Source organism: Apostichopus japonicus, chromosome 11, assembly GCF_037975245.1.
Source record: "Apostichopus japonicus isolate 1M-3 chromosome 11, ASM3797524v1, whole genome shotgun sequence".
Classification (NCBI taxonomy): Eukaryota; Metazoa; Echinodermata; class Holothuroidea; order Aspidochirotida; family Stichopodidae; genus Apostichopus; species Apostichopus japonicus.
Window position 1 is genome coordinate 26172297 of NC_092571.1, and position 26650 is coordinate 26198946.

General features: G+C 37.2%; 1 protein-coding gene and 1 long non-coding RNA gene across 3 annotated transcripts; both read right to left on the bottom strand.

Annotated features, from left to right (window-relative positions):
- Positions 1-1170: 1170 nt before the first annotated feature.
- Positions 1171-12581, bottom strand: LOC139975590 (uncharacterized). The gene is made up of 2 exons (XR_011795797.1): positions 7492-12581; positions 1171-5375 (listed from the first exon to the last, which is right to left on the bottom strand). It is a non-coding gene; the product is annotated as an uncharacterized lncRNA (long non-coding RNA).
- Positions 12582-13051: 470 nt separating this feature from the next.
- LOC139975592 (uncharacterized) lies at positions 13052-25622 on the bottom strand. 2 transcript variants are annotated; one of them, XM_071983618.1, is made up of 7 exons: positions 25443-25622; positions 18796-18894; positions 17761-17832; positions 17169-17236; positions 16046-16139; positions 14099-14159; positions 13052-13350 (listed from the first exon to the last, which is right to left on the bottom strand). In XM_071983618.1, the coding sequence occupies exons 2-7, from the start codon at positions 18823-18825 to the stop codon at positions 13166-13168; spliced, it is 510 nt and encodes a 169-aa protein (XP_071839719.1). In that variant the 5' UTR covers positions 18826-18894; positions 25443-25622; the 3' UTR covers positions 13052-13165. The 2 variants fall into 2 exon arrangements, with proteins under 2 accessions (XP_071839719.1, XP_071839718.1); XM_071983617.1 differs by having other exon boundaries at positions 13053-13350; positions 18796-18881; positions 25443-25621.
- Positions 25623-26650: the final 1028 nt, after the last annotated feature.

A 26650-nucleotide genomic window follows, 5' to 3' on the forward strand; every position in this document is an offset into this window, starting at 1 on the left:
ACACCAAAGTGTGCACAATTCAAACAATCTTTCCTGGGGCACCACAGCCACGTGTCCCCTGCAGCCACAAACCGCCGCACGCAACTACATTTACAAGTCACCTCGCAAGTCCTTATTTATACACCTGGGTGAAGAGAGGCAATGGAGATAAAGTGCCTTGCCCAAGGACACAACGCAGTGATCTGGCCAGGGCTCGAACCTGTAATCCTTAGATCACAAGTCCACTGCCTTAACCACATGACCACAACGCCCTCTATTTACAAAGAAACGTTGAAAGGGATATCCAGTCAGCAGGCAATGAATTTGAAATCAAGACCCTGTCTAAATACAGTAGGCCTACATCTGGTTGCTTGTATATGTAACTGTGGAAGGCTATAACTCCTTCATTCTCCAGGAAATGCATTGTTAGGTGGTCTGTGATATCATACTATTTCAAGTAGTTTACTGTCACTCCTCAAGATCCTTACTTTTCCTATAATAATTGAATCCTGTGATTCCTGTTGTTTAAATACTGTTGCATTGGGATGGGTTTTTGGAAATTGGTTACTTAGCTGTGAATGTTTACCATTGCCCTGGTTCAAGAGTGACAACTGGGGCCCTTCACACTTACTTCATCTCAGCTGCACTGAATAAAATGTACTTCACACAATGCTATCAAAAATTAATGTAAAATTGAAAAAAAAAAACATCTCTAATTAACTCTTGTACATGTACTGTACACCTTGAAACAGGGAAAATCGAGTTTAGGAAGCAATATTCGACTTGCAATTTCTGCAGACTGCAAGAATCCCCACAGATTTTTCATCTATCTGCACCTAAAATAGGTGCCTTTTAAGCCAAGAATTTGCTCACTTGTGTGAAATAAGCTTTAAAAAGCATAAATTAAGCCAGCTGAGGAAACTTGCATTTCAGAAGAGTAAATTAATTACGGAGGCAAGTTTTGTCATATAGTTTTCTTTCCCACCCGCAAAATGTCTGCTCACAGGTGAAATCCTTTTCCATACATAATATTTATCACCCAAGAGATCCACTTTTTTATCATGATGATACCAGTCTTGTAGACAATGCTAACTTTGCTACTAATGTAGCATATATGCTACTTGGTTGCACTTGGCTACTAAGTCTAGCTCCTACAGGCAGCTTAGAAAAAGGAAATTTGAACGAAAAGTGAAGCATTAAAAAATGATTGTCAGTTTATTTGTCTTTAAAATAATTTTATTGTTATAACAAAAGTATACAAGTGTAAAGATCACACACACATTATACACCGGTGGTACCACAGCACACACGTATTGCAATAATGAATGTATACAAAAGTTGCTTAGTTGGACAAATACAATAAGAAATAAAGCAAAACAAAAGAAAAGATTTCCAAGATGGAAACAGAAAACCAGCTGGCCTATTGATTCTTTGTCACCTTTGACATGAGAGTACTTATAGTTTACGTACAGCACCGCACGCTAGTTTGACCATTCCCAAAGAAGAACATTTAAAGGATTGGTTCAGTTGACATACATGTTTATGTTATATGAAAGAGGACAATAAAAGAAACACAATGGTGCAAAAACTGTTCAAATATCTTTTTTGGTTAACGAGATATTCAAGTGTAAAGTTTTATCAGATTGTGTAGAAACTGCTGAAATCTGACTAGCTGTGATGTAACATCCTCACATTCCTGAAAAGTCTTTGTTTTTTTTTCTAAATATTTTGTGAGATTTCATGACTTTCAACCAAAAGATATGTCAGGAGATCTCATATTTGTCAAAGGAAGTATTTGAGATTAAACATCTGAAGAATTTTTGATTATATTATTTTCAAATGTGTTAAAAAATGTAAATAATTTTTAAAGAAATATATTCACACATGTTAAGGAAGTGAGGATGTGACATCACACCCTCAGAGTAAGTCTTTCTACACCAGTCATTTTCAAAGAAATTTTGGTATCTTCAAAGTGTCATACAGTATCTCCTTAACAGAGCATGCTATCATGGTAGTTTCTTCACTGTTCTTTTTGTCTTTCTGTGCTCTTTCATACAAAATAGACATGTCAAACACCTGAACCAATCCTTTAACTATGCACCCTGGTGAAATGTACATACAATTCTTACATTGGAATATCAGGATTACAATAGTTGAAATTGTCAGTATATAGGCCTACTACCATAGTTGAACTTGAAGCTACAGGTATACTTTCATAGTTGCACACTGATAGCAATGAGGAAGAGAAAAATTAGATACGATTTCAAAGAAAGCCGTAACAGGAAAACATCAGTCAGTGTGCATCTATGGCATAGCACCTGTTGCTGCAAGTTCACTTTAGTACAAAGCAATTGTTACCATCAAATGTTGAAAATGATAGAATTGAATTTAAATTTCACCAGGGTGCTTAGAATATGTTCCTCTTTCATCAGTTCAAATATAGCCTCAGGAATATTTTTAATTTATAGTGACCAGCAAGATGTGACTATGTTTTCAAGGTTTTAACTAAGTTTGTGGACCTTAAATAATCTGGACCTTCACTTTAAAACAAGTGAATTCATGCACTCTGAATGTGAAGCCACCTACCAAGTACGAAGTGCATCCAAAGTTATAGTACGAGATCTAATATTAATTTTTTTTTTTTTAAGATTTTGAGTGCCAGTAAACTCAGATGACCTTTGACCTTGAAAAAGATACAAGGCATTAGTACTCATTAAGGTGAATCCACAAACTAAGTTATTTCATGTTCAAGGTAGAAAAAATATGGGATAAATAGGATATTTGGTCATGAAAAGAGAAATAAAGACATGAAATATTTGCAATGCTTCATACATAATCAAGATTTATAAAAATTACAATCATTGCAAGGTCCGAGTCCAAACTCAACTCCTAGTTTGTTGCACTTTTGATACTATTTAAGGAATGAAGATGAACATGATCAACAAGGCATCACAAGGCTAATAAAAGATAACCTTTGAGACCCTGAAACAGGTACATTACTGCAAAATACTCTTTGTTTAATACTAGGTTTAGAGTCACCCGTAACAGTAGGCACATTACCCAAAAATACTTTTTGTTAATATTAGGATTAGAACTAGATTAGGTTTATATTTAGGTTAGGATTATAATTAGGTTAGGATTATAATTAGGTTAGGATTAGTATTATATTATTTCTAATTATAAATTTGATATAATTAAATTTCTATGAAAGTTGATTAGATTCTAATTTTTAATAACACACATTATTTAAATTGAAACATTATTAATCTATTAGGCACAGAGAGTGAATGTGCTCATTATTACAACATACAAAAAAAAAAAAAAAAAAAAAAACATACAAATGCCCAACCTCTGTTAATCCAACTGTCCTTTGTCACCCACTGCCATTCAGTTACTTCCTCTAAATGATAATAATGCCCTTGACCACCCTCACAATTACCCATAAAACTTCAGAGCCACAAAGCTAATACCCAAACTGTAATGCAACAATGCCATTTGGGAATGATGTTCCCCCAGACTTATTTGAAGTTATTTCACGAATATTTGCTATTTACCCCAATATTTGCTATTTACCCCATCTAACATTCCGAACCGACAGTGTTGCATTTAGACAAAACATTTCAATAATTAATATGACTTTTGCTTTACACAACAGACCAATTAACTCTGCTCAATTGACCAAACAGAAGATCAGCATTACAAAGCTAAAAACTTAAACTGTTATGAGAGAATGTCTATGTCCTCTGTGAAACCGTGCCCAATTCTTATTTCATGATACTTATGTCTTAATAACACTTTTAACTTTCGAAACAAGACAGTCAGTTGTATGTAGACAATAAGCTACCGATAACTATCATGCAAATAACACATATAGGCTTTATTAATGCTTAATATGCTCCTTTACACTTAAAAAAATTGTTCTTTACCACTTCAACAAAAAAGTTTAAATATGAGAGAAATTTCAAATTTGATGAAAAGGTATTTAAGCTAATATAATATCTGTTGTAAAGGAGCATGGGGCACCAAAAAGGGCCAAAAATGCAGGAATTGTTGCAAGGGAATCAAACGTAGTGATAAACATCACATTAAAGGTAGTCAGTATAGGCCCCAAATTGTAGCATGCTATAATTGCTAGAAGTTTTCAAAAAAATACTTTCCTCGAGGTCTTTGCTTTCCAAATTGTTCTCAGACATCTTTCAGGAACACACAAGATGTATGAATGCCTGTCCAAGTGAGGAAAATTTCCTTGAAGGTTCTAATAAAAACATTTTTAAGAATTGACCATATTTGAATATCTAGCATATTTGGGGCCAATACAGCATACCTTTAAAAACAACTATAGCACTGACCCAAGTATCTATCAGAAAAGATGATCATGGAAGCACTTGCTAATAGTTGACATTAGTCTCAGCATCAAGAGTACTTGTGTCAAATTATATTTGCATACCATGTTTGGTTGTCATGCAGCAACAATGAACTTTTGCCATTTTTACACTCCATGGTAACCTTGTGTCAACTTCTTTTCACTTAATTGAACCTCATTCTTGTTCATGCTATATTTTCACGGCACAACAATTCACCAACTAGTTTTGGTTTATAGTTGTATTTTGCCTTTTTTTTTGGGGGGGGGGGGGGGAATTAGTAAAATGTGGAAACTATCTTTCTATCCATCTGTGCCACACATATTTGCATAGGGTTTCAGGTTGTGCTACGGTATATATTTCAGTTAAGGAATACTAATAAACTGCATTTTAATATGGTAAGGTTGGGGCATATTTCTATATTTCAAATCCTATACAGGCATTTTTGGCAAGAGAACTGAAGAAAAGTTGGAGGGAAAAAAAACAGATTCTAAATGTATAACACATGCGTGATAACTTTTTTCGATGTCAATTCAACCCTGTACTTTATAATAAGGAAACCTTTACTAATGGATTGCTAAGCAAATTTCAGTGCTGACAGGCCTTTTCCAAAATTTTCTACCTTCTTTTCTGAACCAGAAATAACACCTTTCTTTTATACATATTTATAAATACCTTGTTCTTTAATACATATTTATATGTTTGTAAAATGTTATCAGTCTCTTAATCATATATGATATGATTTTAATTTAAAGAGAATAAAACACTGGAAATAACTTGTCCAGCCAGCTTATAAATCTTTCAAGTTCATTTACAGATGTCCAAATGGGCATACAAGAACATGCAATACATACCTTGTACAAAATATACTTGAATGACTTGTTTGATCACACACATCTTTAATGAAGCACTGAAATATTTGTTTGGCCAGTTCTGAAAGACAACTCCTTCTCCATCCTCCCCCCACCCCTCCCTCACCACCACATCTTCTCTAAATTAAGACTGGACCATCACGTCACTATCACCAGCTAGTTCCTGCAAAAATGAAATGGACACACGATAAGATTCAAAACTTTCAGTAAAGTAATGGAAAGAGATGTCTTAATCTGTTCACTTGATCAATCAATCAATTGCACTTTACAGGAAGACAGAACAAAGTGTTGGCAAACTGCTTAATATCTACTGCACAAAGCCTGTGTAGGTTAAACAATGTCAAGGGCCCCCAAGGTTTTGATCCAGTAGGATCTTCTTCAGAGACGAACTGAAAAAGATCCTGCTTAGGAATTGAAATGTCAGGCCCTGTAACTTTTACATGTGACAGGAAGTTTGAGTTTAAAGGTGAAGGTATGAGGATGTACTCATTTCAATAATCTTTTCAGAATTAATCCGAGTTGCATTGCTTACTTCATCATTTTTGCTGGTATTGTTTGTTGCACTGGTACTTAAAATAAAATAAACAAAAATTCATCTGAATTGGTATTATAATTATGAGCATTGAAAATCAACTTATATATGAATTCATGTATGTTAAATTAAGCACCCAACCAGAGCTTATCATCACCTAATGGAGTTTTTGATATATGATGTAAAATAAAAAGAAAGCAAGGAAATTTCATACATATATATATATATATATATGTATGAAATTTCCTTGCTTTATATATATATATATATATATATATGTATATATATATATATATATATATATATATATATGTATATATATATATATATATGTATATATATATATATGTATATATACAGTATATATATATATACAGTATATATATATATATATATATATATATATTTATATATATATATATATATATAAGTGTTTACACGGGTCCAAAAATCGGGAACCGGGTACCCGACGACCGTTACCCGCCGGGTATCCGGGTACCCGGAAAAAATTGTTTACCCTTGTGTATCACGATTTTCAAGAAATTACATATTGGATGCTGTAATAAATGCATTATATTCTCTACTGACAATGTTTTCATGTTCAAATACGTAGGTGTAAGATAAGGTATAAAACCTCCCTCAATAATTTTTATTTGCTTCTGTTTCTTTCATTAACTTGTTAATAAATTAATTATTTAATTATAATTAGCATTACTACCAACATCGCACTGCCGCCGCTGCTTATGCTAGCTTGTGCACGTCTATTGGATCAAACCATATAAATATCCAATTTAGCTATTAAACAGTTTCTTATACTAGTAGGCTACTATCTATTATGCAGGCCCAGGGTTCGCATTAGCCGCGCGATTCGCGCAATTTGATCGCATTTGGAATAAACAATTAGTAAAAAGCCACTTGCGATTACTATTTTTTAGTTATCCCGTCTATAATCCATAAACATCGCGTAAAATTCCTTGTCAGCCTTTCCTTCTTTGAAATAAACGAATGAATAAATAATAACTACTTCCACATGGTAGCCTAACACCACACTAAGTCAATGAGAAATCTAGCTAAGCCTAACCATCTGTTTATTTGCTGGAGTTGTGACGCAGTTATAAGACATCCATGGAATACTTTCGTTATTGCTGTTACGTTCGACCACATGGTTGCCTAACACCACACTAAGTCAATGGGGGTAGTCTAGCCTAGCCATCTGTTTATTACCTGAAATTGTGACGCAGTTATAAAATGCTTTTGTTATTGCTGTTATCTTGGAACACATGGTAGCCTAACAACACACTAAGTCAATGGGAAATCAGCCTAACCATCGGTTTGCAATTTTTTTTTTTAAACAATCACACTTTGCGTATGATTCGGGTAATAAATTAGGAACCGGGTAGTATCGCGTCGAGCGGGCCCCTTCGTTATTGCTGTTATCTTCGACCAAATTGTAGCCTAACACCACACTAAGTCAATGGGAAATCTGCCTAACCGTCGGTTTGCCAATTTTTTTTTTTTTTTTTTAAATCACACTTTGCTTAGGATTCAGGTTATAAATTAGGAACCGGGTAGCATCGTGTCGGGCGGGTACCCGGATAACCCGTGCAAACACTAATATATATATATATATATATATATATATATATATATATATATATATATATTGAAGTCATTGGTTTTGTACAATTTAATGCAATAAATTACATAGAAAAAAAACCAAAAATTGAAGTTATTAAGCTGAAGTTACCTTGAAGAACTCTCTATTTGGCTCCATGCAGTTCTGTGTCCAACTAGTGTAACAATTGCCGATTAAAAATCCAATGGATAATGCAATAATTGCAACGATGATCACCAAAAGCCACATGTACCACTGTATGCAAGTACCTGTGTGACAAGATGATTACCAAGAAATTTGTTGTTAAAAGCCTACAGTTCTGTAGGCATCGAACAATAACTTAGTAGCACGTTTTGCTTCATGTTACATACTGTGAAGAATTGGAATTTGCAGACCAAACAATTATCTTGGAACATAACTTTGGGGCTTGGTCCCATTGATCACACTCAGGAGGAGACCCACAGCGGGCCTCTGGATCACACACCAATATGGCTTTGCGACACTGCTTGCGGCACCAGTTTGCACATCTCAGAATTCTGTGCACATTCCCAAATGTTTCTCTCATTTTGCTGTGCCCTCAATGTCCATATGTCTGGCCACACCACTGAGCTAGATAACACATCTGTCTTTCTGATGGAAACATTTTAATGTGTTGTACAGTAATTTACTATATTTTTGTTCCCAAACTTTGCATACTGTGAGTATGTAGTTGCACTGATCGACATTATACAGTAGTTGCCATGTTTGAAGGTCAAAGTGCAATCACTTTCTAAAATGCAATTTTCAATCTACACAGCTAAAATTGATACGGTGAAAGAATTGTAGGAAACCTCAAATTTGTATTTTGTGGCACTTTCGTGAACTATTTCAATCATTTAACGGAATTCCATAGACAACTTTTCATGTATATATATGCAGTGGCGTAGGAAGGTACTTTTGAGTGGGGGGGCTGAAGACTGATGGCCGGCCCGGGGAGGGGTCTAAGGGGAGGGGGTGTCCCCCTCCCCTTTGGAATTTTTTTAAATTTCCAGGTGGCCTCAGATGCAATTTGGTGCAATATAGCACACTTCAACACCCACTCCATTTTGTAAAGAATTTTGCACTTTCACCTGGCCTTAGATGCAATTTGGTGCTTCAAATGAGATTTTTTTCTCATTTGGAAATGAAAATGGGGTTTTCTGACTTGCGGAACGGGGGGGGGGGGGGGCGGAACGATACTTCCGCCCCCCATATTTTTCACTGGGGGGCTGATGCCCCCCTGGTTCCTACGCCCTTGTATATATGTACCCAAAGTGAGGGACGTTTTCCTTTGCTTTGAGCATTTTGACATTTACAAGACTTACAAAGCTATCTCAGTCTGCAGGAATGTGATCAAGCCATCAATGAAGAAGTCACACAGTGATAAGGGACATAATTTAATGTAGTGCAACATCATTGAGATCACCAAAATTTAAATTGTCCTCTAGAAGAACACTCTTAACATCACACAGTTAACCTTTACCACCATAAGTGTCACAGCATATCATGATATCAAAGATGAAACGTGAAACACACAAAAATAACCAACCACAAGAGAAAAGAGAGAGAAAAGAGAAAAAACCACACTGAATTGGTCCACATCCTAACCTCAACTTTATGGTTCCATGGTATAGCACACAAATGGGTTTAAGTCAAGGCAGGTAACAAGGTCAGACATCTAATGAATCTGAGGGCAGCCATGTAATGAATCTGAGGGTACCATGTAATGAATCTGAGGGTACCATGTAATGAATCTGAGGGTACCATCTAATGAACCTGAGGGTACCATGTAATGAATCTGAGGGTACCATCTAATGAACCTGAGGGTACCATGTAATGAAACTGAGGGTACCATGTAATGAATCTGAGGGTACCATCTAATGAATCTGAGGGTGCCATGTAATGAATCTGAGGGTACCATCTAATGAATCTGAGGGTGCCATTTATGAATCTGAGTGTGCCATGTAATGAATCTGAGGGTTCCATCTAATGAGTCTGAGGGTACCATCTAATGAATCTGAGGGTACCATCTTATGAATCTAAAGGTACCATCTAATGAATCTGAGGGTACAATTTAATGAATCTGAGGGTGCCATGTAATGAATCTGAGGGCACCATGTAATGAATCTGAGGGTACCATCTAATGAATCTGAGGGTACCATCTAATGAATCTGAGGGTACAATGTAATGAATCTGAGGGTGCCATGTAATGAATCTGAGGGCACCATGTAATGAATCTGAGGGTGCCATGTAATGAATCTAAGGGTACCATCCCCTAATGAATCTGAGGGTACCATCTGATGAATCTGAGGGTACCATGTAATGAATATGAGGGTACCATGTAATGAATCTGAGGGTACCATCTAATGAATCTGAGGGTTCCATCTAATTAGTCTGAGGGTACCATCTAATGAATCTGAGGGTACCATCCCCTAATGAATCTGAGGGTACCATCCCCTAATGAATCTGAGGGTACCATCTAATGAATCTGAGGGTACCATCTAATGAATCTGAGGGTACAATGTAATGAATCTGAGTGCGCCATGTAATGAATCTGAGGGCACCATGTAATGAATCTGAGGGTGCCATGTAATGAATCTAAGGGTGCCATCCCCTAATGAATCTGAGGTTACCATCTAATGAATCTGAGGGTACCATGTAATGAATATGAGGGTACCATCCCCTTATGAATCTGAGGGTACCATCTAATGAGTCTGAGGTTACCATCTAATGAATATGAGGGTACCATCCCCTACTGAATCTGAGGGTACCATCTAATGAATCTGAAGGTACCATCTAATGATACTTTGACACTACATTACTACACTTTAACATCCAACCTATGCAGTTCATTCACTGCAAAATAGTTACTTAATTTCATGTCACTTCACTAAGTGTGCAGCAACTCCAGTCCAGCTATTATGGCAGTTAACAGGTATGCTGTATTTGTCCCCAAATATGCTAGATATTCAAATATGGTCACCTTTGGTCAAAATTCTTAACCTGTTTTAATAACAAGCTTCAAGGAAATTTTCCTCACTGTTTCATTCAGTCATTTGTGTTCTTAAAGATGTCTGAGAACAATTTGGAGAGTAAAGACCTCCAGGAAAGTAATTTTTGAAAATTTCTAGCGATTATAACGTGCTATAATTTGGGGCCTATACTGACTACCGTTAAGGATTGGTAGTTATATAATTGTTAACTGAGGAGAGAGGTGATGGGGTTAGACGATGGTAAGATATGAGGAAAGGGTTATTGGGGGGGTGAGGAAGAATTGGTGAGAACTAATTGGAAAACAAAGACCAGGGGATACGTTTTTCCACTGCAAACTTTCACGTTTTTCTAGTTTTACATTAAACGTGCTCAAACAGACTAAGGACCATGCAGCAGCACTGAAAATATTGCAGAGCTGGGATGAGTGTAATGTGGTGTGGAACGTGCCCTATATAAATAATGCCATGTGCAAATCGCAAAGTTATTAGTGACAACCCATACAGAATAGAGTTATGTGTTAGAAATGTGAAACCATGAAACAGTACCATAAAAGTCAGTGAGAGTGGTTGTGATGTGTCAGATGGCTTTCCTATGCAATTGAATATTTACCCACAAGGCAGTCAGTTTTCCTGTGCAATGGGTTTCTTCGGCTAATAATTTAAAGAGAGGCAATGAGGGGAATGCATCATTTACATGTGTACTTTGCAGGCTCTCTTATGAGGTGAAAGCTGCAGATCAACATTGAAGTGAGAAGAAGCATCAAATGGGTACCTAGATATTTAATCTCAATGCCCAAAGGCACTGTTGGACGTATCATATGTACAGTAATATGGAAAGGAACTGTACATGGGAAATATCATATATTATGTGGGGTGGAGCATGGCAGCCAATTAACAAACATGACCTTTTTCTCTGCATCACTAAGAGGCTGTCAAACTGATGGATGACTGATTTCTTCTTATAGATCTAATACCTGCAGTACAACTGAACCTAAAATATATGGACATGTTTGAATCTGCAGCCACCTAAGCACTTATGGGGTAACAAATGGGTACACAAATAGCACCACAACCAACAAAGAAAAGTTTGACACATACCCCAGGACAGAAATTAGAGTACTGACCTTCCAACTTACACTTGGTATAAAATAACACCAATGAACAGCAAATGGATGAGAAATGTAGTCAAATTCATTGAAAACTTTTACAACTTGATCAACATGGGTTGTCCCATCAGACAGATTGTCTGTCTACTAACTGAATCACTTCTTGACAAACCCACTAGCATGAAATGGAAATCATAAATAATAATGATAATCATGATACAAGCAAATTACCTCTGAATTTTCGCTTCACATACAGTATCTCCATGAATTGATGATTGATGGGAACTTTTTGTCAGAGAATACAACAGAATACATTTATTTACATGTGTATATGGGCCTTTACACAGTAAACCAACACGAAAATCAACACATGCAGTTTTCAGTATTGAAATTGGTATTTTCTTTGTTCTATTAGGATGAGTGTTAGTTATTTGAAGCAGAGAGATAGCATAGAAAGTTTCAACATCCTACTTGAATTTTGAAATTTTGGTCCATTGGAATCCTATGGGAAAAATAACGGGCGAACATTGACATACACCAGAAATATATAACGGTTGTAACACATTGACATACATCACATGGCAGGCAATTTTTCATAAAGTTTAAAACATATATAGTCTTGGACATTTTCCTATTATGGCATATACAGTCATACCTGCCACACAACCAAATGAGAGCAATAGGTGATGCATATCAGGCTTAGTAGCGCATGAAATAGGTAACGGTCGAACAGTATGTCAAAAATGTTCAACCGTTATAAATGTACCACAAAAAATTGCGAAACTCAAAAAGTATACAGTGCATGTAGTTCCTTTTGTGTAAACAGATTCCTACCATGAAATAGTTTATAAAAACCATGTAAACTTCATTTGATGATGCACATGGGGGTATAGTGGTATGTTTGAAAAAGATTGACATACACATGAGTTACATTTTTGTATGTCAAACTTCTTAAAATTTGCCACCTGTGCCCCATGTGCACCAAAAAATGTTTTCAGTGTTTATATAAACCACTACTGGCTAAGATTCTGAGTGCAGTAACGTGGATCATATACATTTCAAATCTTTTGAGTTATGCCATTTTTTAACATAAACTTATAACGGTCGAACATTTTTTACATGTTCCCCCGTTATCTATTTCATGCTGTACTGAGCGTGATATATACATCATATATTACTCTAATTTGGTTGTGAGTTAGACATGACTGTATGACATCATAGGGAAAGGTCAAAGACTAAGTATGTTTCAAACTTTATGAAAAATTGCCATCTATGTGATGTATGTCAATGTTTTGCAACCGTTGTATTTTCTTGCAATGTTCAACCGTTATTTTGCTATAGGATTCTAATGGGCCATTTTTTCAAAATTCAAGTCGGAAGTTGAAACTTTTTACTCTAGCTCTTTGCTTCAAATGAGTAATATTGAACATTACAGAACATTGGAAATATCAATTTCGTGGTGGAAAACCTCTATGTTATCATTTCGTGTTGGTTTACTTTGTATTTGCCCACATATATATATATATTTTATATATATATATATATATATATATATATCAATAGTGAATATCAACAATCATCAATATATCTATAGTGAATATTATCGACGATAATCAACATATATATCATGAATATCATCAATAATCAATATATCTAGAGGTGTGAGTAACAAATATAACTTACACTCAGTCAAAGGTTCAAGCACAAAATGAAAGGAAACAATTCATAGTTAAACATTTCACCTGGAGGTCCACTGGAGTTTTTGGATGTGGGATTTGGCAGGTCATCTGGTGTCGGAGAGGTAGACCCTTCTGTGTAGGGTTTATGCTTCTTGGATTCAGAAGGAGTAGGAGAATCAATTATCAGCTGTGGATCTGGGGATGAAGAAGTTGGAGAGTGAGGGGTGCAAAACTTTTGCAACCAATCTTAAAAATTGCCAACCAATCTTAAAAATTGGTTGTTAGCAAATCTTACTCCAAAATGTCTTCCTAATCTCCTCCGCCCCACCCCCCCCACCCCACCCCACCCCAACATGTAAAGTCAGATTGAATGACCCAAGAGTCACACCCTTTGTTGTCTTAGTGGGTTATCCTGAATCTGCCTTGGTTATAGTAGATCAATAGAAAGTACCACTAACAGAGATTGCCATTATTATGCACTGTAAGACAAACTTATCTCATGTCAAACACCTCTTGTTTCCATTCCATTAAAAAAAAAAAAGTTATGGACAAAATAAGCATCATTAAGAAAAATCAAATGGGTGGAATATTTTAGTGGTGTCCTGTAAGCTGGCATGTAGGGGTCCAGCTGTAAAAGTTATGTTTCTTTCTAAGTGTTCGCAAAGGAATCTGTAAAAGTAAGTGGGCCTGACGTTTCGATCCTAGCAGGACCTTCTTCAGAGGCTGAATGAAACTTTCTCTTACACAGGCTTTTTAGTGGATAAAGCAGTTTGCCAACAGTTTTGTTTTATTTGTTCTTAAAAAGAGAAAGCATGGATCAAAGGCCCCTATCAAATTTATAAGCTAAACATAATGGTTGAGTGTGCAACTACTTGATCAAACTGGTATTTTGGACAATTCTGACAATTTAATCTGATTTATCTGAAAGAATGCATCACCTCACCTGTGGCAGGTGGGGAGTCAGTACAGATTCTGTCATTTGTCGCGTCTCCAGGATATGAAATCTGACAAGAATAAAATTATCAAGAGAAGATATTAATGAATGATAATACAGCAATAATTCTTAAATACCCCTGAGCTACCCCTTCAAGCCCCCTAGCTACACCATCAAATATATGTTTTTACAGGATTAATACTGTAGGTCAACAGAAAGTTAGAATTCCTTTTGAGCACTACATTTCTAACCTGTACTTTGAATTTCCAAATCACTGTCTTCAATTGTAAGAAGGATTTTATATCATTTCAGTTTGTTTGTAACTATTACACTTTATTGTCATACCTATGACCATAGGCGTAGGAGGCGGGGGGGGGGCTGGGGTGGCTGCAGCCCCCCAACCAAAACTTTTGGTGAAAATTTGGGCAATATGATGAGAATTTTTCGGGCACCTACTGTACTGAAAGAAAAATAATTTGCAATGTGATTTTCAATGGTTAAACTGATATTATAATGATCATTATTATTGTAACGACTTCCCCAATCATCATAACCAATATGGAAGTGTAATAACATGGCAAATGATTGTATGTTATTGGTATGTGATGTAATAACTGATGCATGCCTATATGATATGCACATTAACATGTTGTACGCGCGCTGATTGCGCAAAAAATTTTGGTTATACTTTTCGGGTAGGTGGTTACAGCCCCACCAAATCAAATTGGGCTCCTATGCCTATGACTCATCTTCCAAGAAGGTGACGGTCAATGGGTCACTGACACTACACTTGGCCTGTAGGTACTGTAGGGTGCAGACCACTGATATGGCATAATGTGGCATACTCCAATTGGAGTCTACTGTATATCAATCAGGAAAAGTGCCAAAATGCAGAAGGAGAACATCTTTGCTGATATATATTAACAATTAGCATCTGTTTTCTTCTTTTGTGGCTTGCATGTTGAAGAGCATGAATGGAAGTACATGTGGTGCAAAAATTGGGTCGATGGAGGCAATTTTATTCCCCTTTAAGCTTGTCAGAAGCAGCATACAAAAATTGTTTACTAATGAGTGAAGAGGTTTGTTTATTAGCGATGAAAAGTTCAGGCTCTCCACAGTCATGATATGGAAAACTGAGGGTGCCTTGAAAGGCCAACTTGTCAGCTATCCAGTGATGGGTAGCATTTAGCTAACTACAGTGAAAACTGCTATCTAGACAGACCACATTACTCTTGTGCTCGAGTGTGTCAGTCAATGGGGCTTTTAAATCGGTATATGCTACTACAAACATGGAGTGCACAGAACTAGGTATATACACATATAGTAGTCTATGGGTTTTGGAAAAAGGTTGTTTTGATATCTTAGAGAGACTCAGATGTTTATCATGTACCTGTAATGGTTAGAACTAAATCTCCTCTACAGTAAAAAAAAACTGAATCAAGATGAAATGGTGACTGTTAAGGACAGTCTGCAGTGACAAAGGTTGCAGCTGTGGCCATACAAGCCCAATTTGATTGGGGGGGGAGGGGGTGTAACAATTTTTGCGAAAAATGTAACCAATATGGAAGGACGTACTGGCAAGATCCCCAGCACCTTTGTTCAAATTCAAATTCGTGAAGGAATGCCAAAAGTGATACTACAAATATATTACTGCAAATATCATTGCATACATTGTCTTGGACAGACAAAGAAAGCACAGAGTGCGAACTGTGTCAAAACTCCACAACATCATTATCGGATTAGTCGGGCAAGGTTAGAATGTAGTCTAATATACCTTAGAAGGCTCTCACCAACCACACAAAATTATTGGTGCTTTTTTTTGGTTTTTTGTACAGTGCCCGATACAATATCAGCATATCTCCAGAATTTTCACAGAAATAGATTGTAGCAGACTGCCACCACAACATGTCCCCTCCTATGCCTATGGAAGCAGCACTGTATGCTGTATCTACTCACCACATCACCCTCATCACAGACTGTGAATCTAATACACATTGGACATGTGTTGAACCACTTCATGTATGAGCCTTCTGGACAATTTAAGCATTCTCTAAGTAAAAGCAAGAAAGGAAATCAAATGTTATATGACTGAAAATCAATGGTTAAAGGCTAACAAATTTTTCTTTCTTTGGGCTAATACTAAAGTATTTTATAACACTAAAAATACTGTGGTTTCCGCTTATCGAAAGACACAGCAATTTTGAGAAATTTGTGGTCAAAGTTAGCAGATTCTCACCAGAAATACTGTACGATGCGTAAAAGCTCATGAACTTACAGACCTGTCACCGTGTGACGTCAATATGCGAAGTGTACCGCAACACGAAACACTAACAATGGACGTTCCACGTATTACTCATTAGAAAGTAAACCTTTATTTAACTTCAATTTTCCAATAAACATGCAGCTACAGGAGAAGGAATCTGAATGGTTGTTAAAATTGTTCACACATTTGTTTACTCATTTTGGATAGCAATTCTTCAGTTCAGCAAATTATGAATAAATAACTCAATGTCTGGTCATATTTCCTAAGATTCACTGATATTATCTAGGCCAGTAAACATACTGTATCATGTAAATGTGTTGTTATAGGGGTTGGTGGGAGAAATGTAAATGAATTGTCCAAGGTTATGGTAGGAGGAATGTGGGAGTTACAGTATGTTTGCACACAAAGAGTCAGCGTAAATTTGAGAGCTAACCAATTACAGCATTGATATCAAATCTATATAAGGGAGTTCTATATCATCCCCTCCTCCACCCTACCCCCCCCCCCCTCACCTTGGTCCTATAGTGACACATCAACTGCCTGTTATACATTAAAACAAATATTCAAAGTTCACACATGACAACATGTAAATGTATAAAATGTACAGTTTGACAGATTTGGGATCAATATTTGTGTGAAATATAGATCTAACATTTTGACAAACTGTGTCTTCAACCTATCATGAGGAAAGACCTGAGCAGTGCAATACTGTCACAGTACTGTGCCATCAACTACAAGTGATGCTCCCGTTAGCAACAATGTACATATATATGTAGAGTAGCCCGAGCTGTAACCGGTCCTGTAAACTGTACATACCCGTCTGTATCATTCTTGTAGGTTCCAGGACGGCAGTCACCATTGTTGAACTCTTCCCACTTAACACACTGTAGAAAAGAGATCATTAATTAAATGACAGAGCACTGTAGATTCATATAATTTGGCATGTACATAGACTAGTTTGAGTGTGATGTGTAGAGTTCTGTAGAGAATTGTCAAAATTACATAAATATTAAAATATAATAAAGATTACAGATCGAGTCCAACTCGTATGCCTTATATAGCGAATGCCCCCAAACAATGGGGTGCGACCCAAAAGTGGGCCGCAAATCTTTTTTTCGGGTTTGCTAGTGGATCTTTTCTGGATGCCAACAATTTACAGAACCTGCAGTTTGTTTTGAGGGGTCCTGTACAAGTGGCTAGAGCTGGGCTGATGCATGCTAGCTTCACCACAGGGAACGATATGGTACTCCAATAAATGATATTATGCCTATGTTAGTCTCAGTTTACTATGTACTGCATGCATACACGGATGTGGGTTCTGTATATTTACAGGACGAGATTATTCACTGGACATATAAACTGTGCAGAACTTTACCTACTGTACAGGAGAACTTTAAAATGTATTTACCGATGTCAATTCTTCAGTGGAAATTGCACCTTCAACTTCAAATCGGAAGCAAATGAAGGCAGCAATAATTACCTGAAATAGAGGAAGCAGAGTCAGCAAAAGTTACAGACCTTTCTGTAATGACTACTTTACAATGTATGTGTACATGATGTGACATTAATGAGCCATCTTTACATGGATTCAGAATTAACTGCCAAAAAGATATGACTTAATTTTTTTTACAAATAACTGCTGGGAATAATTTAACCAGTACAGCATCGCACAATGATATATAAAACATGGTCAAGTTGCTATGTATAGAAGTGTAAAGATGCATAGCAGTTTTCTGCAGAGGAACTATAGTACAGTATGCAATAAGAGAAACATTCAAAGCCTTCAAAAATGCTGGACAAACTTTAACTTATTCCAGGCTCTATAGTACTATAAAGAACAGTACTGAGAAGCTGCATGGTCATGCCCTCCAAATTATTCATGACCACATTAATTGAGGAATTTTCATACCACACTATATTAGACCATATTGTCTGAGACTCTGAGTAGTGGGTAACATGCCTTCACTTTGAAGGTGGCTCCAAAATGCTAATTGAAATCAATCTCAAGTAAATATCACACACAGGAAGTTGGGTCATTCCATGTCAAATCATGGATGGAGTTAGTGCAGTACTTTACTGTATTAACCTGGCCCCAACTGAAGCCATTGCCCCATTATTGGAAATCAACCAAGGGAAGAATGATCATATACAGTATGATAATAGTCCAAGAGGTAGAAATGGGGTACGTATTATAGAGAAAATGGATTTTCATGTTGCTAGAGCTTCAGACTACCCAGTACAAAACAACAACTTAAATAGTTTGCAGAGCCTATTTTACTAATTATTACCTGGCACAATATTATGAAGTACATACTCCATGCCTGTCTGTACAGCTTATAAATATGCAGTACAGAAATGTTTTGAAATGAAACTTATAATATAACCTGAGAGCTTTATAAGATCTAGACCAAACAGTAAGTGTGAATGTAAGTTCTATATTTACCGTGATCATAAATATATTGTTGAACTCCATTGTAATATGATTTAATCCTTCGTATAGTGCTCGATGATAGTCCAAACAGACTGAACCTGCAAAAAAAGACTGAGTATGCAGTCATAAAGAGCTGAATTTAGTGGATTCGTAGAATATTCCCCCTAATACATGTATGTAAGTATTTCCCTTAAGGCGCTAGAATTTTTATTATAAAACGACATGACGAGTACTGTGACTAGGGCGGTCCCCTGGACCCCACGCCTTTATGCTCGCCGTTTTCTCGCGATTTTCGTGGACGTTTAAACGTTTAAACGAACGAAAAATCGGCCGTTTAAACGTTTACAGTAGGTCTTTAAACGAAAACTCACAGCCCTATTGTATACTTTCCTATATGATCATGAATGGAGGTTTTTCATGGTAGAATGTAGAGAATACTATTTATAAAGAAAATGATATATTTGTCAACCTGCAGTATTCATAGGTGAGAATATTACGTGGGCGGTGGGAAGTGACATGGTAACCTTTAATAAATTGATAAATATGCCCACTACTTTTTGCTTTGAAATATTAACCGTAGGCCATAACCATAATGTTGATACAATCTGCTAACCACAATAGCTCCAAAAATATTATCCATACTTATAAATACAAATTTTCCTCAACTATGTTGATTGAGTCTGGATTATGTGCACAGTCGATTGCTATACAAACGATACACGATAAACGATTTGTGAGATGGGCTGGTGTACAATACACATGACTGAAACAGTTAGGCTTACAAGTAGGGAAACAGCCTACAGTAGCTAACAATCCTCTATAGTATCTTCCTATGCCTAATGTACTGACATTGTTTACATAATAAATGGATTGTTACTCTTTGTTCCAGTATACATACTTTGCATACCTGTTATTGTCTATTCATATTTAGTATGTACCCAACGTCCTTGCACCATGTACAGTAGTGACGTAGTATTATACGTACATTAGCTGTATATGCTGTTCAGGGCTACATGGTATATGTTCCTGTACTGACAGACTGGTTGTGTATTCAGGTGACAAGTTCACTTTCTATGTCGTATGATCACCTTGTATATGGTATTACTGTGTGAAGTATACCTGCCTTCCCTAATCAGTCCCTATACAGGCATTCGATCAGCCATATCTTACTTTGAAATCATGCATAATATATACTGTATCAAACATAATATTAATATGTTTTCAAATGTGAACTTCTAGATAAACTACGTATGCACCGGATCCAAATTTTTGGATCCGGCCGTAACCGGATTTCGCCAGATAGTACATGAAATCCGGCCGAATAAAATCCGGCTGGAACCGGATTTTTTCATTACACAAAAGAAAATCATTAATAAGAAGTAGAAGTATGAAACAAGGAGTAAATCTTAGGTGAGGTATAAGCATATTATAAAGAAGGTGAAATTAAGACCCCATTTATGAGATTAAATATGACTTGAAGTGGTGTAATCTACATTCTTTAATAAAATAACTACAATATAATTGTTGACAAGCTTGATACAGTATGTAAATTTGTTTGCTGGCAAAATACTGCATACTACTCAGGGGCGTATCCAGGATTTTCTAACCCGGGGGGCGTGAATTACTATCTAAGCAGAGCGCCACCATCGGTTGGCGCGGAGCGTATACAAGAAAATTTCTCGTTTTGATACCCCCCAGATCACCGGAAATGACACTTCTCGGGCTTGACAATTACCAACTAGATGTACACTTTTACCTGAGAACCAAGTATTACCCAAAAGTTTTGTTTTCATCCATAACCTTTTGAAGATTGTCACCAGTCACACATCATTTTCGACCTCATCGCATGTCCTGTGGATCATTGATTTTGTATAGGTAATTCTACGTCGCGGCCCACAATACCCGAAAGCCCCACTTTTCAAGGTTTTAAGCCCATTATTGTTCAGAATGTTGGTCAGGAAATTTTTGAAAATCCAGACACAGTTAATTTATTGGTGTACAAATATTAAAACCTCTTATAACTGCTATTATAAAACTTGGTTGAAGGTAATGAAAAATACCAGATATTTCCGATATCAGATTTCAGATATTTTGAAACCGAACACTACACGCAATGGTGTAGGAGGCGGGGGCTACAACCCCCCCCCCAACCAAATTTGTTTTCCCTGAAAATTCGGGCAATATGCTGAGAATTTTTCGGGCACCTACTGAAAGAAATATTAATTGCAATGATGTAGCTTAAGGAAATGAATATCTCCTTGGTAGTTAAAATAAAGTTCTAAGCTTGTCCGACCGCCATTACTAATGTAAAAGAGAGTTTTAACATAATTGGACCTCCATGCTTTTTCTCCATCTACATAAGACATTTCGTTGTTTACATTAGCATTCGGTGGTATACTGCGCAACCTGTACGGACCGTACGGTACACGATGGTATGCGATGTAATAACCGATGCTTGCTTATATGATATTGACATAAACATGTTGAACGAGCGCGAAGTGCTCGAAAAATTTTGGTTCTATTTTGCTGCCGTTACAGCCCCCAAATCTATAGACTTAAAGTCTAATTGGGCTCCTACGCCTTTGACTATACACATCGACAGTTTTGAGGCTGATATGATTTGCTTTACAAATCGTATTGAGTTTTTTGCCAAGGGAGGGGCGAAGTCTGTAGGCAAACTATCTACTGTAGGCAGAGAGCGCCGCCATGAGTTTGGGTGAAGCGTACGAGAACATTTTGGCCGAAAATGCATCCCAGATTCAGGGCCGGATTTAGACATGTGGAGGCCCGTGGGCAACCTTCAGTGGTGGAGGCCCCCCCTCCAGTGATTGCCGTCCTGGGGGAGGTGTGTAAGGGGAGGGGTATTGGATTTTTTCCAATAATTAAGTGTTCTTGGATGCATAATGGTGCAGTATTTTGTGATTTCTGAAGTAAATTTTGTGATTTCTGAAGAATTTTCATTACGGTATGTAGGCCTGTTTGCCTGCAAAATTTTCAGTACAAGTAAAAAGGTTGCTACAACCTCTCTCACTCTCAGTACGAACGAGCAATCGTGATCAATCATATAAACATGGATATAATACTTACAGTACGTATATTTACAGACCAGGCAGTTTTCGAGACTTGACCCTTGCAAAATCTTTGATCAATTTGTCAAAGTCAGTCTCTCTGAGAATGTCATATTCAATACTCATCAAGGTCAGATGACTGAGCCTATCATGACCCATTGCAGTATACGGAGTCTGTTCTTAATAAACTTCAGTTTACTGAACGAACGTTCTCCAGAACAGTTTGTGACCATGAGCACCAAGTACATCCGTAGCATTATCTCGACATTTGGAAATGTATCCGCAACGTGTTTGTCCATCAACAGTTTATAAAGGAACTGTTCTCTCCCCCATCTTATCATCTTCAGGAAAATGAGTAAAGAAGGCTGCAAACTGCACAAGTTCAACACCAAGTGATTGATCTAGATCATCCTTGTACTCAGAAACTAAGTTTGCTGCAGCTGCTTCAATTTCATTACAGTCCAGTGTTTCCAGTTTACGCAAGAAACCGAAAAGAGAACAGGTGTTCTCATAGGCTTCCAACCGTTGCTCTAATGAACTCAGAAACTGATCAATTACTGGAAGAAAATTCTGAACTCGAAATTTTTCAGAGGGTGAGAGTGCAGCTTCTTCTGGATCTGTTTGTCCATAATCCAGTGGATTGAGACTCACATTTCGCTGACGATTGCGTGTCTGCACATATTCATCAGTTCCAGACATCTCCTTTCCCTTCTCCTCGTATACATGAAAGGACTCTCGTTTTTCACGTACAAAGCATTTTAATGACTTCAACATTGCTACTGCTGTGTTCAGATCAAGTTTGGGATCTTGCAACGAGTGACTTGTGGCATTCACTCTGTCAAGATTGTCATGCCAAAACACAGCATAGACGCCAGTCTCCAGTTTACACAAAGAACTCACACCCCGGGCCTAAACTTGCTTTTAGCTGGACTGGACTAAAATGATTCATGACGAACATGTTAATGCCAATTGCCAACTGCCCAGACGCGCACGTGCCTGTGTACAGTATGTGTGTGTAGAGGGGGTGAGAAGACAGTTGTTTCATCATTGCACATGAAAAGAATTAATTAGCAATACCTGTCTGAAACCTAGCGGGAGCCTCGGTGATGACAGGCGCACTGTCAGGGTGTACTGAAATGTTTCAACCAAAACCATTAACCTAGTTCTAAAGAAAATAGACCTTGAGATTGATGACTTTGGATATTAGGCCAATCATGTTTGTCTGCCGACGTGTGATCTGCAATAACGGGAAAACAACCACTTAGCTGTTTCTACCATTCACAAAGAGATACAATTAAAATTGAATATGACTTCAAGCGTATGCATGGCGTAAGCCGCGCGCAATATGATTTTGATTGATGATATTTGTCAGCCTACATTTAATTTTTTTCTTCAAATTTCCCCTTATATTTTTATTTTTCATGAAGTACGTGGAGGCCCCTTGTTGTGGAGGCCTGTGGGCAGCTGCCCACGTTGCCCATTGGTAAATCCAGCCCTGCCCAGATCGCTGGAAATGACACTTCCCAGGCCTTTTAAGTTGCATCTAAGCATTTTCTGTTTTGAAAATTACTAGCGATATCATAAAGAAAATTTGCTCGGGGGGGGGGCGGTCGCCCCTTCCCGAATTGCGTCATGTTTCCCGACGACTCGGTCGAGTTCAAGACCAGCCACAGTTGGCTATGATAGACCATATATAGTATAGATACATTAGTGAGAGATGAAATATGGAAACGTCTAAAAAGGAGTTGTCAGTGTAAGGGGTAGGGTGAGGCGCACGTCCCCTCCGTAATCCTCGATCTATCACTGGCTACCCTGTGTATTTAGGGATCAGCGCTGCAATTATGACTGTTCCTCTTTCTCTTCCCAGTGTCTTGGCGTTTATCTTCTACTCCCTCCTTTTCTCCTTTTCCTTTTTTTTTTCTTATTTTTCTTTTCCCTTCCTTCCTCTCCTCCTTTTCTTTTTTCCCCTCTTTTTCCCTTTTTTCTTCTCTTTTTTTCTCTCCTCTTTTTCTTACCCGGGGGGCGCACCCCCAACGCCCCCCCCTGGATACGCGCCTGCTTCTGTACCTATGAAGATAATTGTCTCTGTATGTGATAACTGTAGAAAGGTTACTTTTGAAATTGTTTTCATTGTCAGCTCTGGAATTAATCTTTTTTGATGAGAATTAAAGTTCTTCTAAGGTTTAAGAATGAACTTTAAGATGAAGTGGTTTTTGTGGAATTAAAAAAAATTCAGACGTATTTAACCATATAAGAGATTGTTTCACACATAAAAATTCAGAGAAAACATGAATGCCAACAATAATGGGAAAGTAAAGATTCAATGGAACAGTATTTTGACTGATAAGTATATAAATGGTCTATTTTAACTGCACAATATTAAACTGATGAAGGCTGCAAGAAATGATTTCACTGCAAACTGTATAGCTTCATATTATTACAGTAGTTGTATTATTTTGGTTGATCTTTAGAAACAGTGGGTCAGACCATTTTAAAATTAAACATGTTAAACCTAATTTTTCCCTACTTTGAATGTTTTCATTCATTTTTGGAAATAGTTTACATTGATTTAAGTTAATACCAACACCTTTTTAAGGAATAATTCAGGCCAGATTTTGAAAAAGATCCGGCCAGATTTTGAAAAAGATCCGGCCAGATTTTGAAAAAGATCCGGCCGGATTTTGAAAAATATCCGGCCGGAACCGGATAATTGCTCACTATCCGGCCGGATAGTCCGGCCAGACCAGATATTCGGTGCATCCCTAAGATAAACATGAAGTGTTTTCTTTCATAGTGTGGACAAAGCCTTGCTCTAGAATTAATAATGTTCTACAAGTCTATAAAACGACAGTGTGGCTTAGACCTATATAGTAATGTATATTGCTGAAAGTGGTGATACATGGATGGTGTAATTGTCCGTCCTCCCTCTATTATTATTATTAAAGGGTACATGTTATCTACATAAGAATTAAAATCTCATTCTATCACATCCCTGGTTATATGCCTAGGCCTATGCCCATAAATGCTGATACTCAGTGAATGTACAGATCAGTAGCCCAGGAGTTTTCAATCCGGGTCTGCATAGGACGGAAAACAATAGGCCTATGTCAGTTCACAAGTCTTGTTTAATTAGGTCTCATGTGCAGATCCTCAGTTGCCTCAGTTTGTTAGCACCTTACCATTCTTCTTACAGTAACTAGCTGATAATTAGGTAAAGCTAAGCTTCAGTAATGTCAGTGCTGTCACTGTCAACAAACTACTGTATGCTCTATCAACACCAAGACTGAGCCTCCACATCAGGGCGGAGGCCCTTCAATTGGTCATTTGCCAGAAAACTGCCACAGAAAGTTGCTCGACTTGCATATTTCTCACAATAAAAGAACAGAGTAACGACAAGCTGATTCACTACTACTGTGTCTTATCGTTTTAGACTGGCATTTTTCCAACAGTTGCGGGGTAGGCCTAGACTAAACAGTTTACTCAGACTTGCTCAAGCTTACTCTTCCACAACATTATTGACTGCGTGATATCCTAGAACTAAAATAAAGTGACGGAGCTAAATGGATAAAACGTAACGAACGACGAACTTACCTGATGCGTATTATAGTTAAGCCAAAACAAAAAGTAAATACTGACAAGATTTCGTCTTCTTATAATCCACTATTGGAAACACTTCTATGCGAGTTTGTATCAACTGTATAGCCTGCGTAGGACTGTATGTATTAGAGTCTGAGCCCAAAGAAAATATTATTATCTGCGCTGAGTCTAGCTGCGAAGCCGACTCGACTGTGTCACATGGCGCATGCATGATGAACACATAATTGAACGTGACAGGGTGGCTGCAAATCACTCTACAAATAAAATGAAGAAAAAAGTTCCACTTAATCAGCAAATTTCATTATAAAAATTATTTTAGTACTAGACTTAATTTTTTAATACCTTTTTGATATCCGAATCTGAATAAATTATTTTTCGTGATACTCCTTTTGAAATACTTACCCTACTAATTTACTATTTTGGTCTCGCCCATTTCATTCATGTTTGTATCGTACGTCTCTCCTCTCCATTCATCGTACGTGAAAACTTGGAACTTTACCAATTTTCGGTTAACTTGGAACGCTACCAAGTTTATGTAGGCTCCTCTGCCCGGTTTACCACAAATTTAGTCGTAGCCCGAGATATTGCACTGTGGCATGTAACTCTGTCATTGACCTTAGCCTACTCTAGACTTTCTTATGTCATATGCATAATGCTACAATTTGGCTACCACTGCTTAATTATAGTGACGATCGACTAACATACATCCTACCTAATAACCACCTACGATCGCTTTTCGGCTTTTTGGCTAAGATCATGCATGTGCAGTATATGTTCCCTTTCGAGGGCCGGGGAATTTTGATACATATCCGACGATATGATCACACAGTCACAGTCTCGATACAATGGGACTGGGGTTGAGAGCGGATCAGTCGTTCGTTAGTTTGGTTTTCGTGCCCAGGTTTATTATTTTCCGGGTGACTTTTCTTATAAAGTACCTAATATCGAGAAGAAAATACGACAGTGGTCTAAAACTATAATCCATAAAAAACAGCAGAGAATCGATGAAGTTGTCTTACGTTAGATTTTATTTACATGTACGAAAAACCATCAAGAGATCATCAGTTTTGTCATGTTACCTCCAACATTGTATCGTATACAGTATTCATATGTGTATCGTTTTGTGTTTAAAGGCATGTACTACCTATGCAAATTATCATACATCGCTCGAACATTGACATTAGAGGGATTGTAGGTTCCTC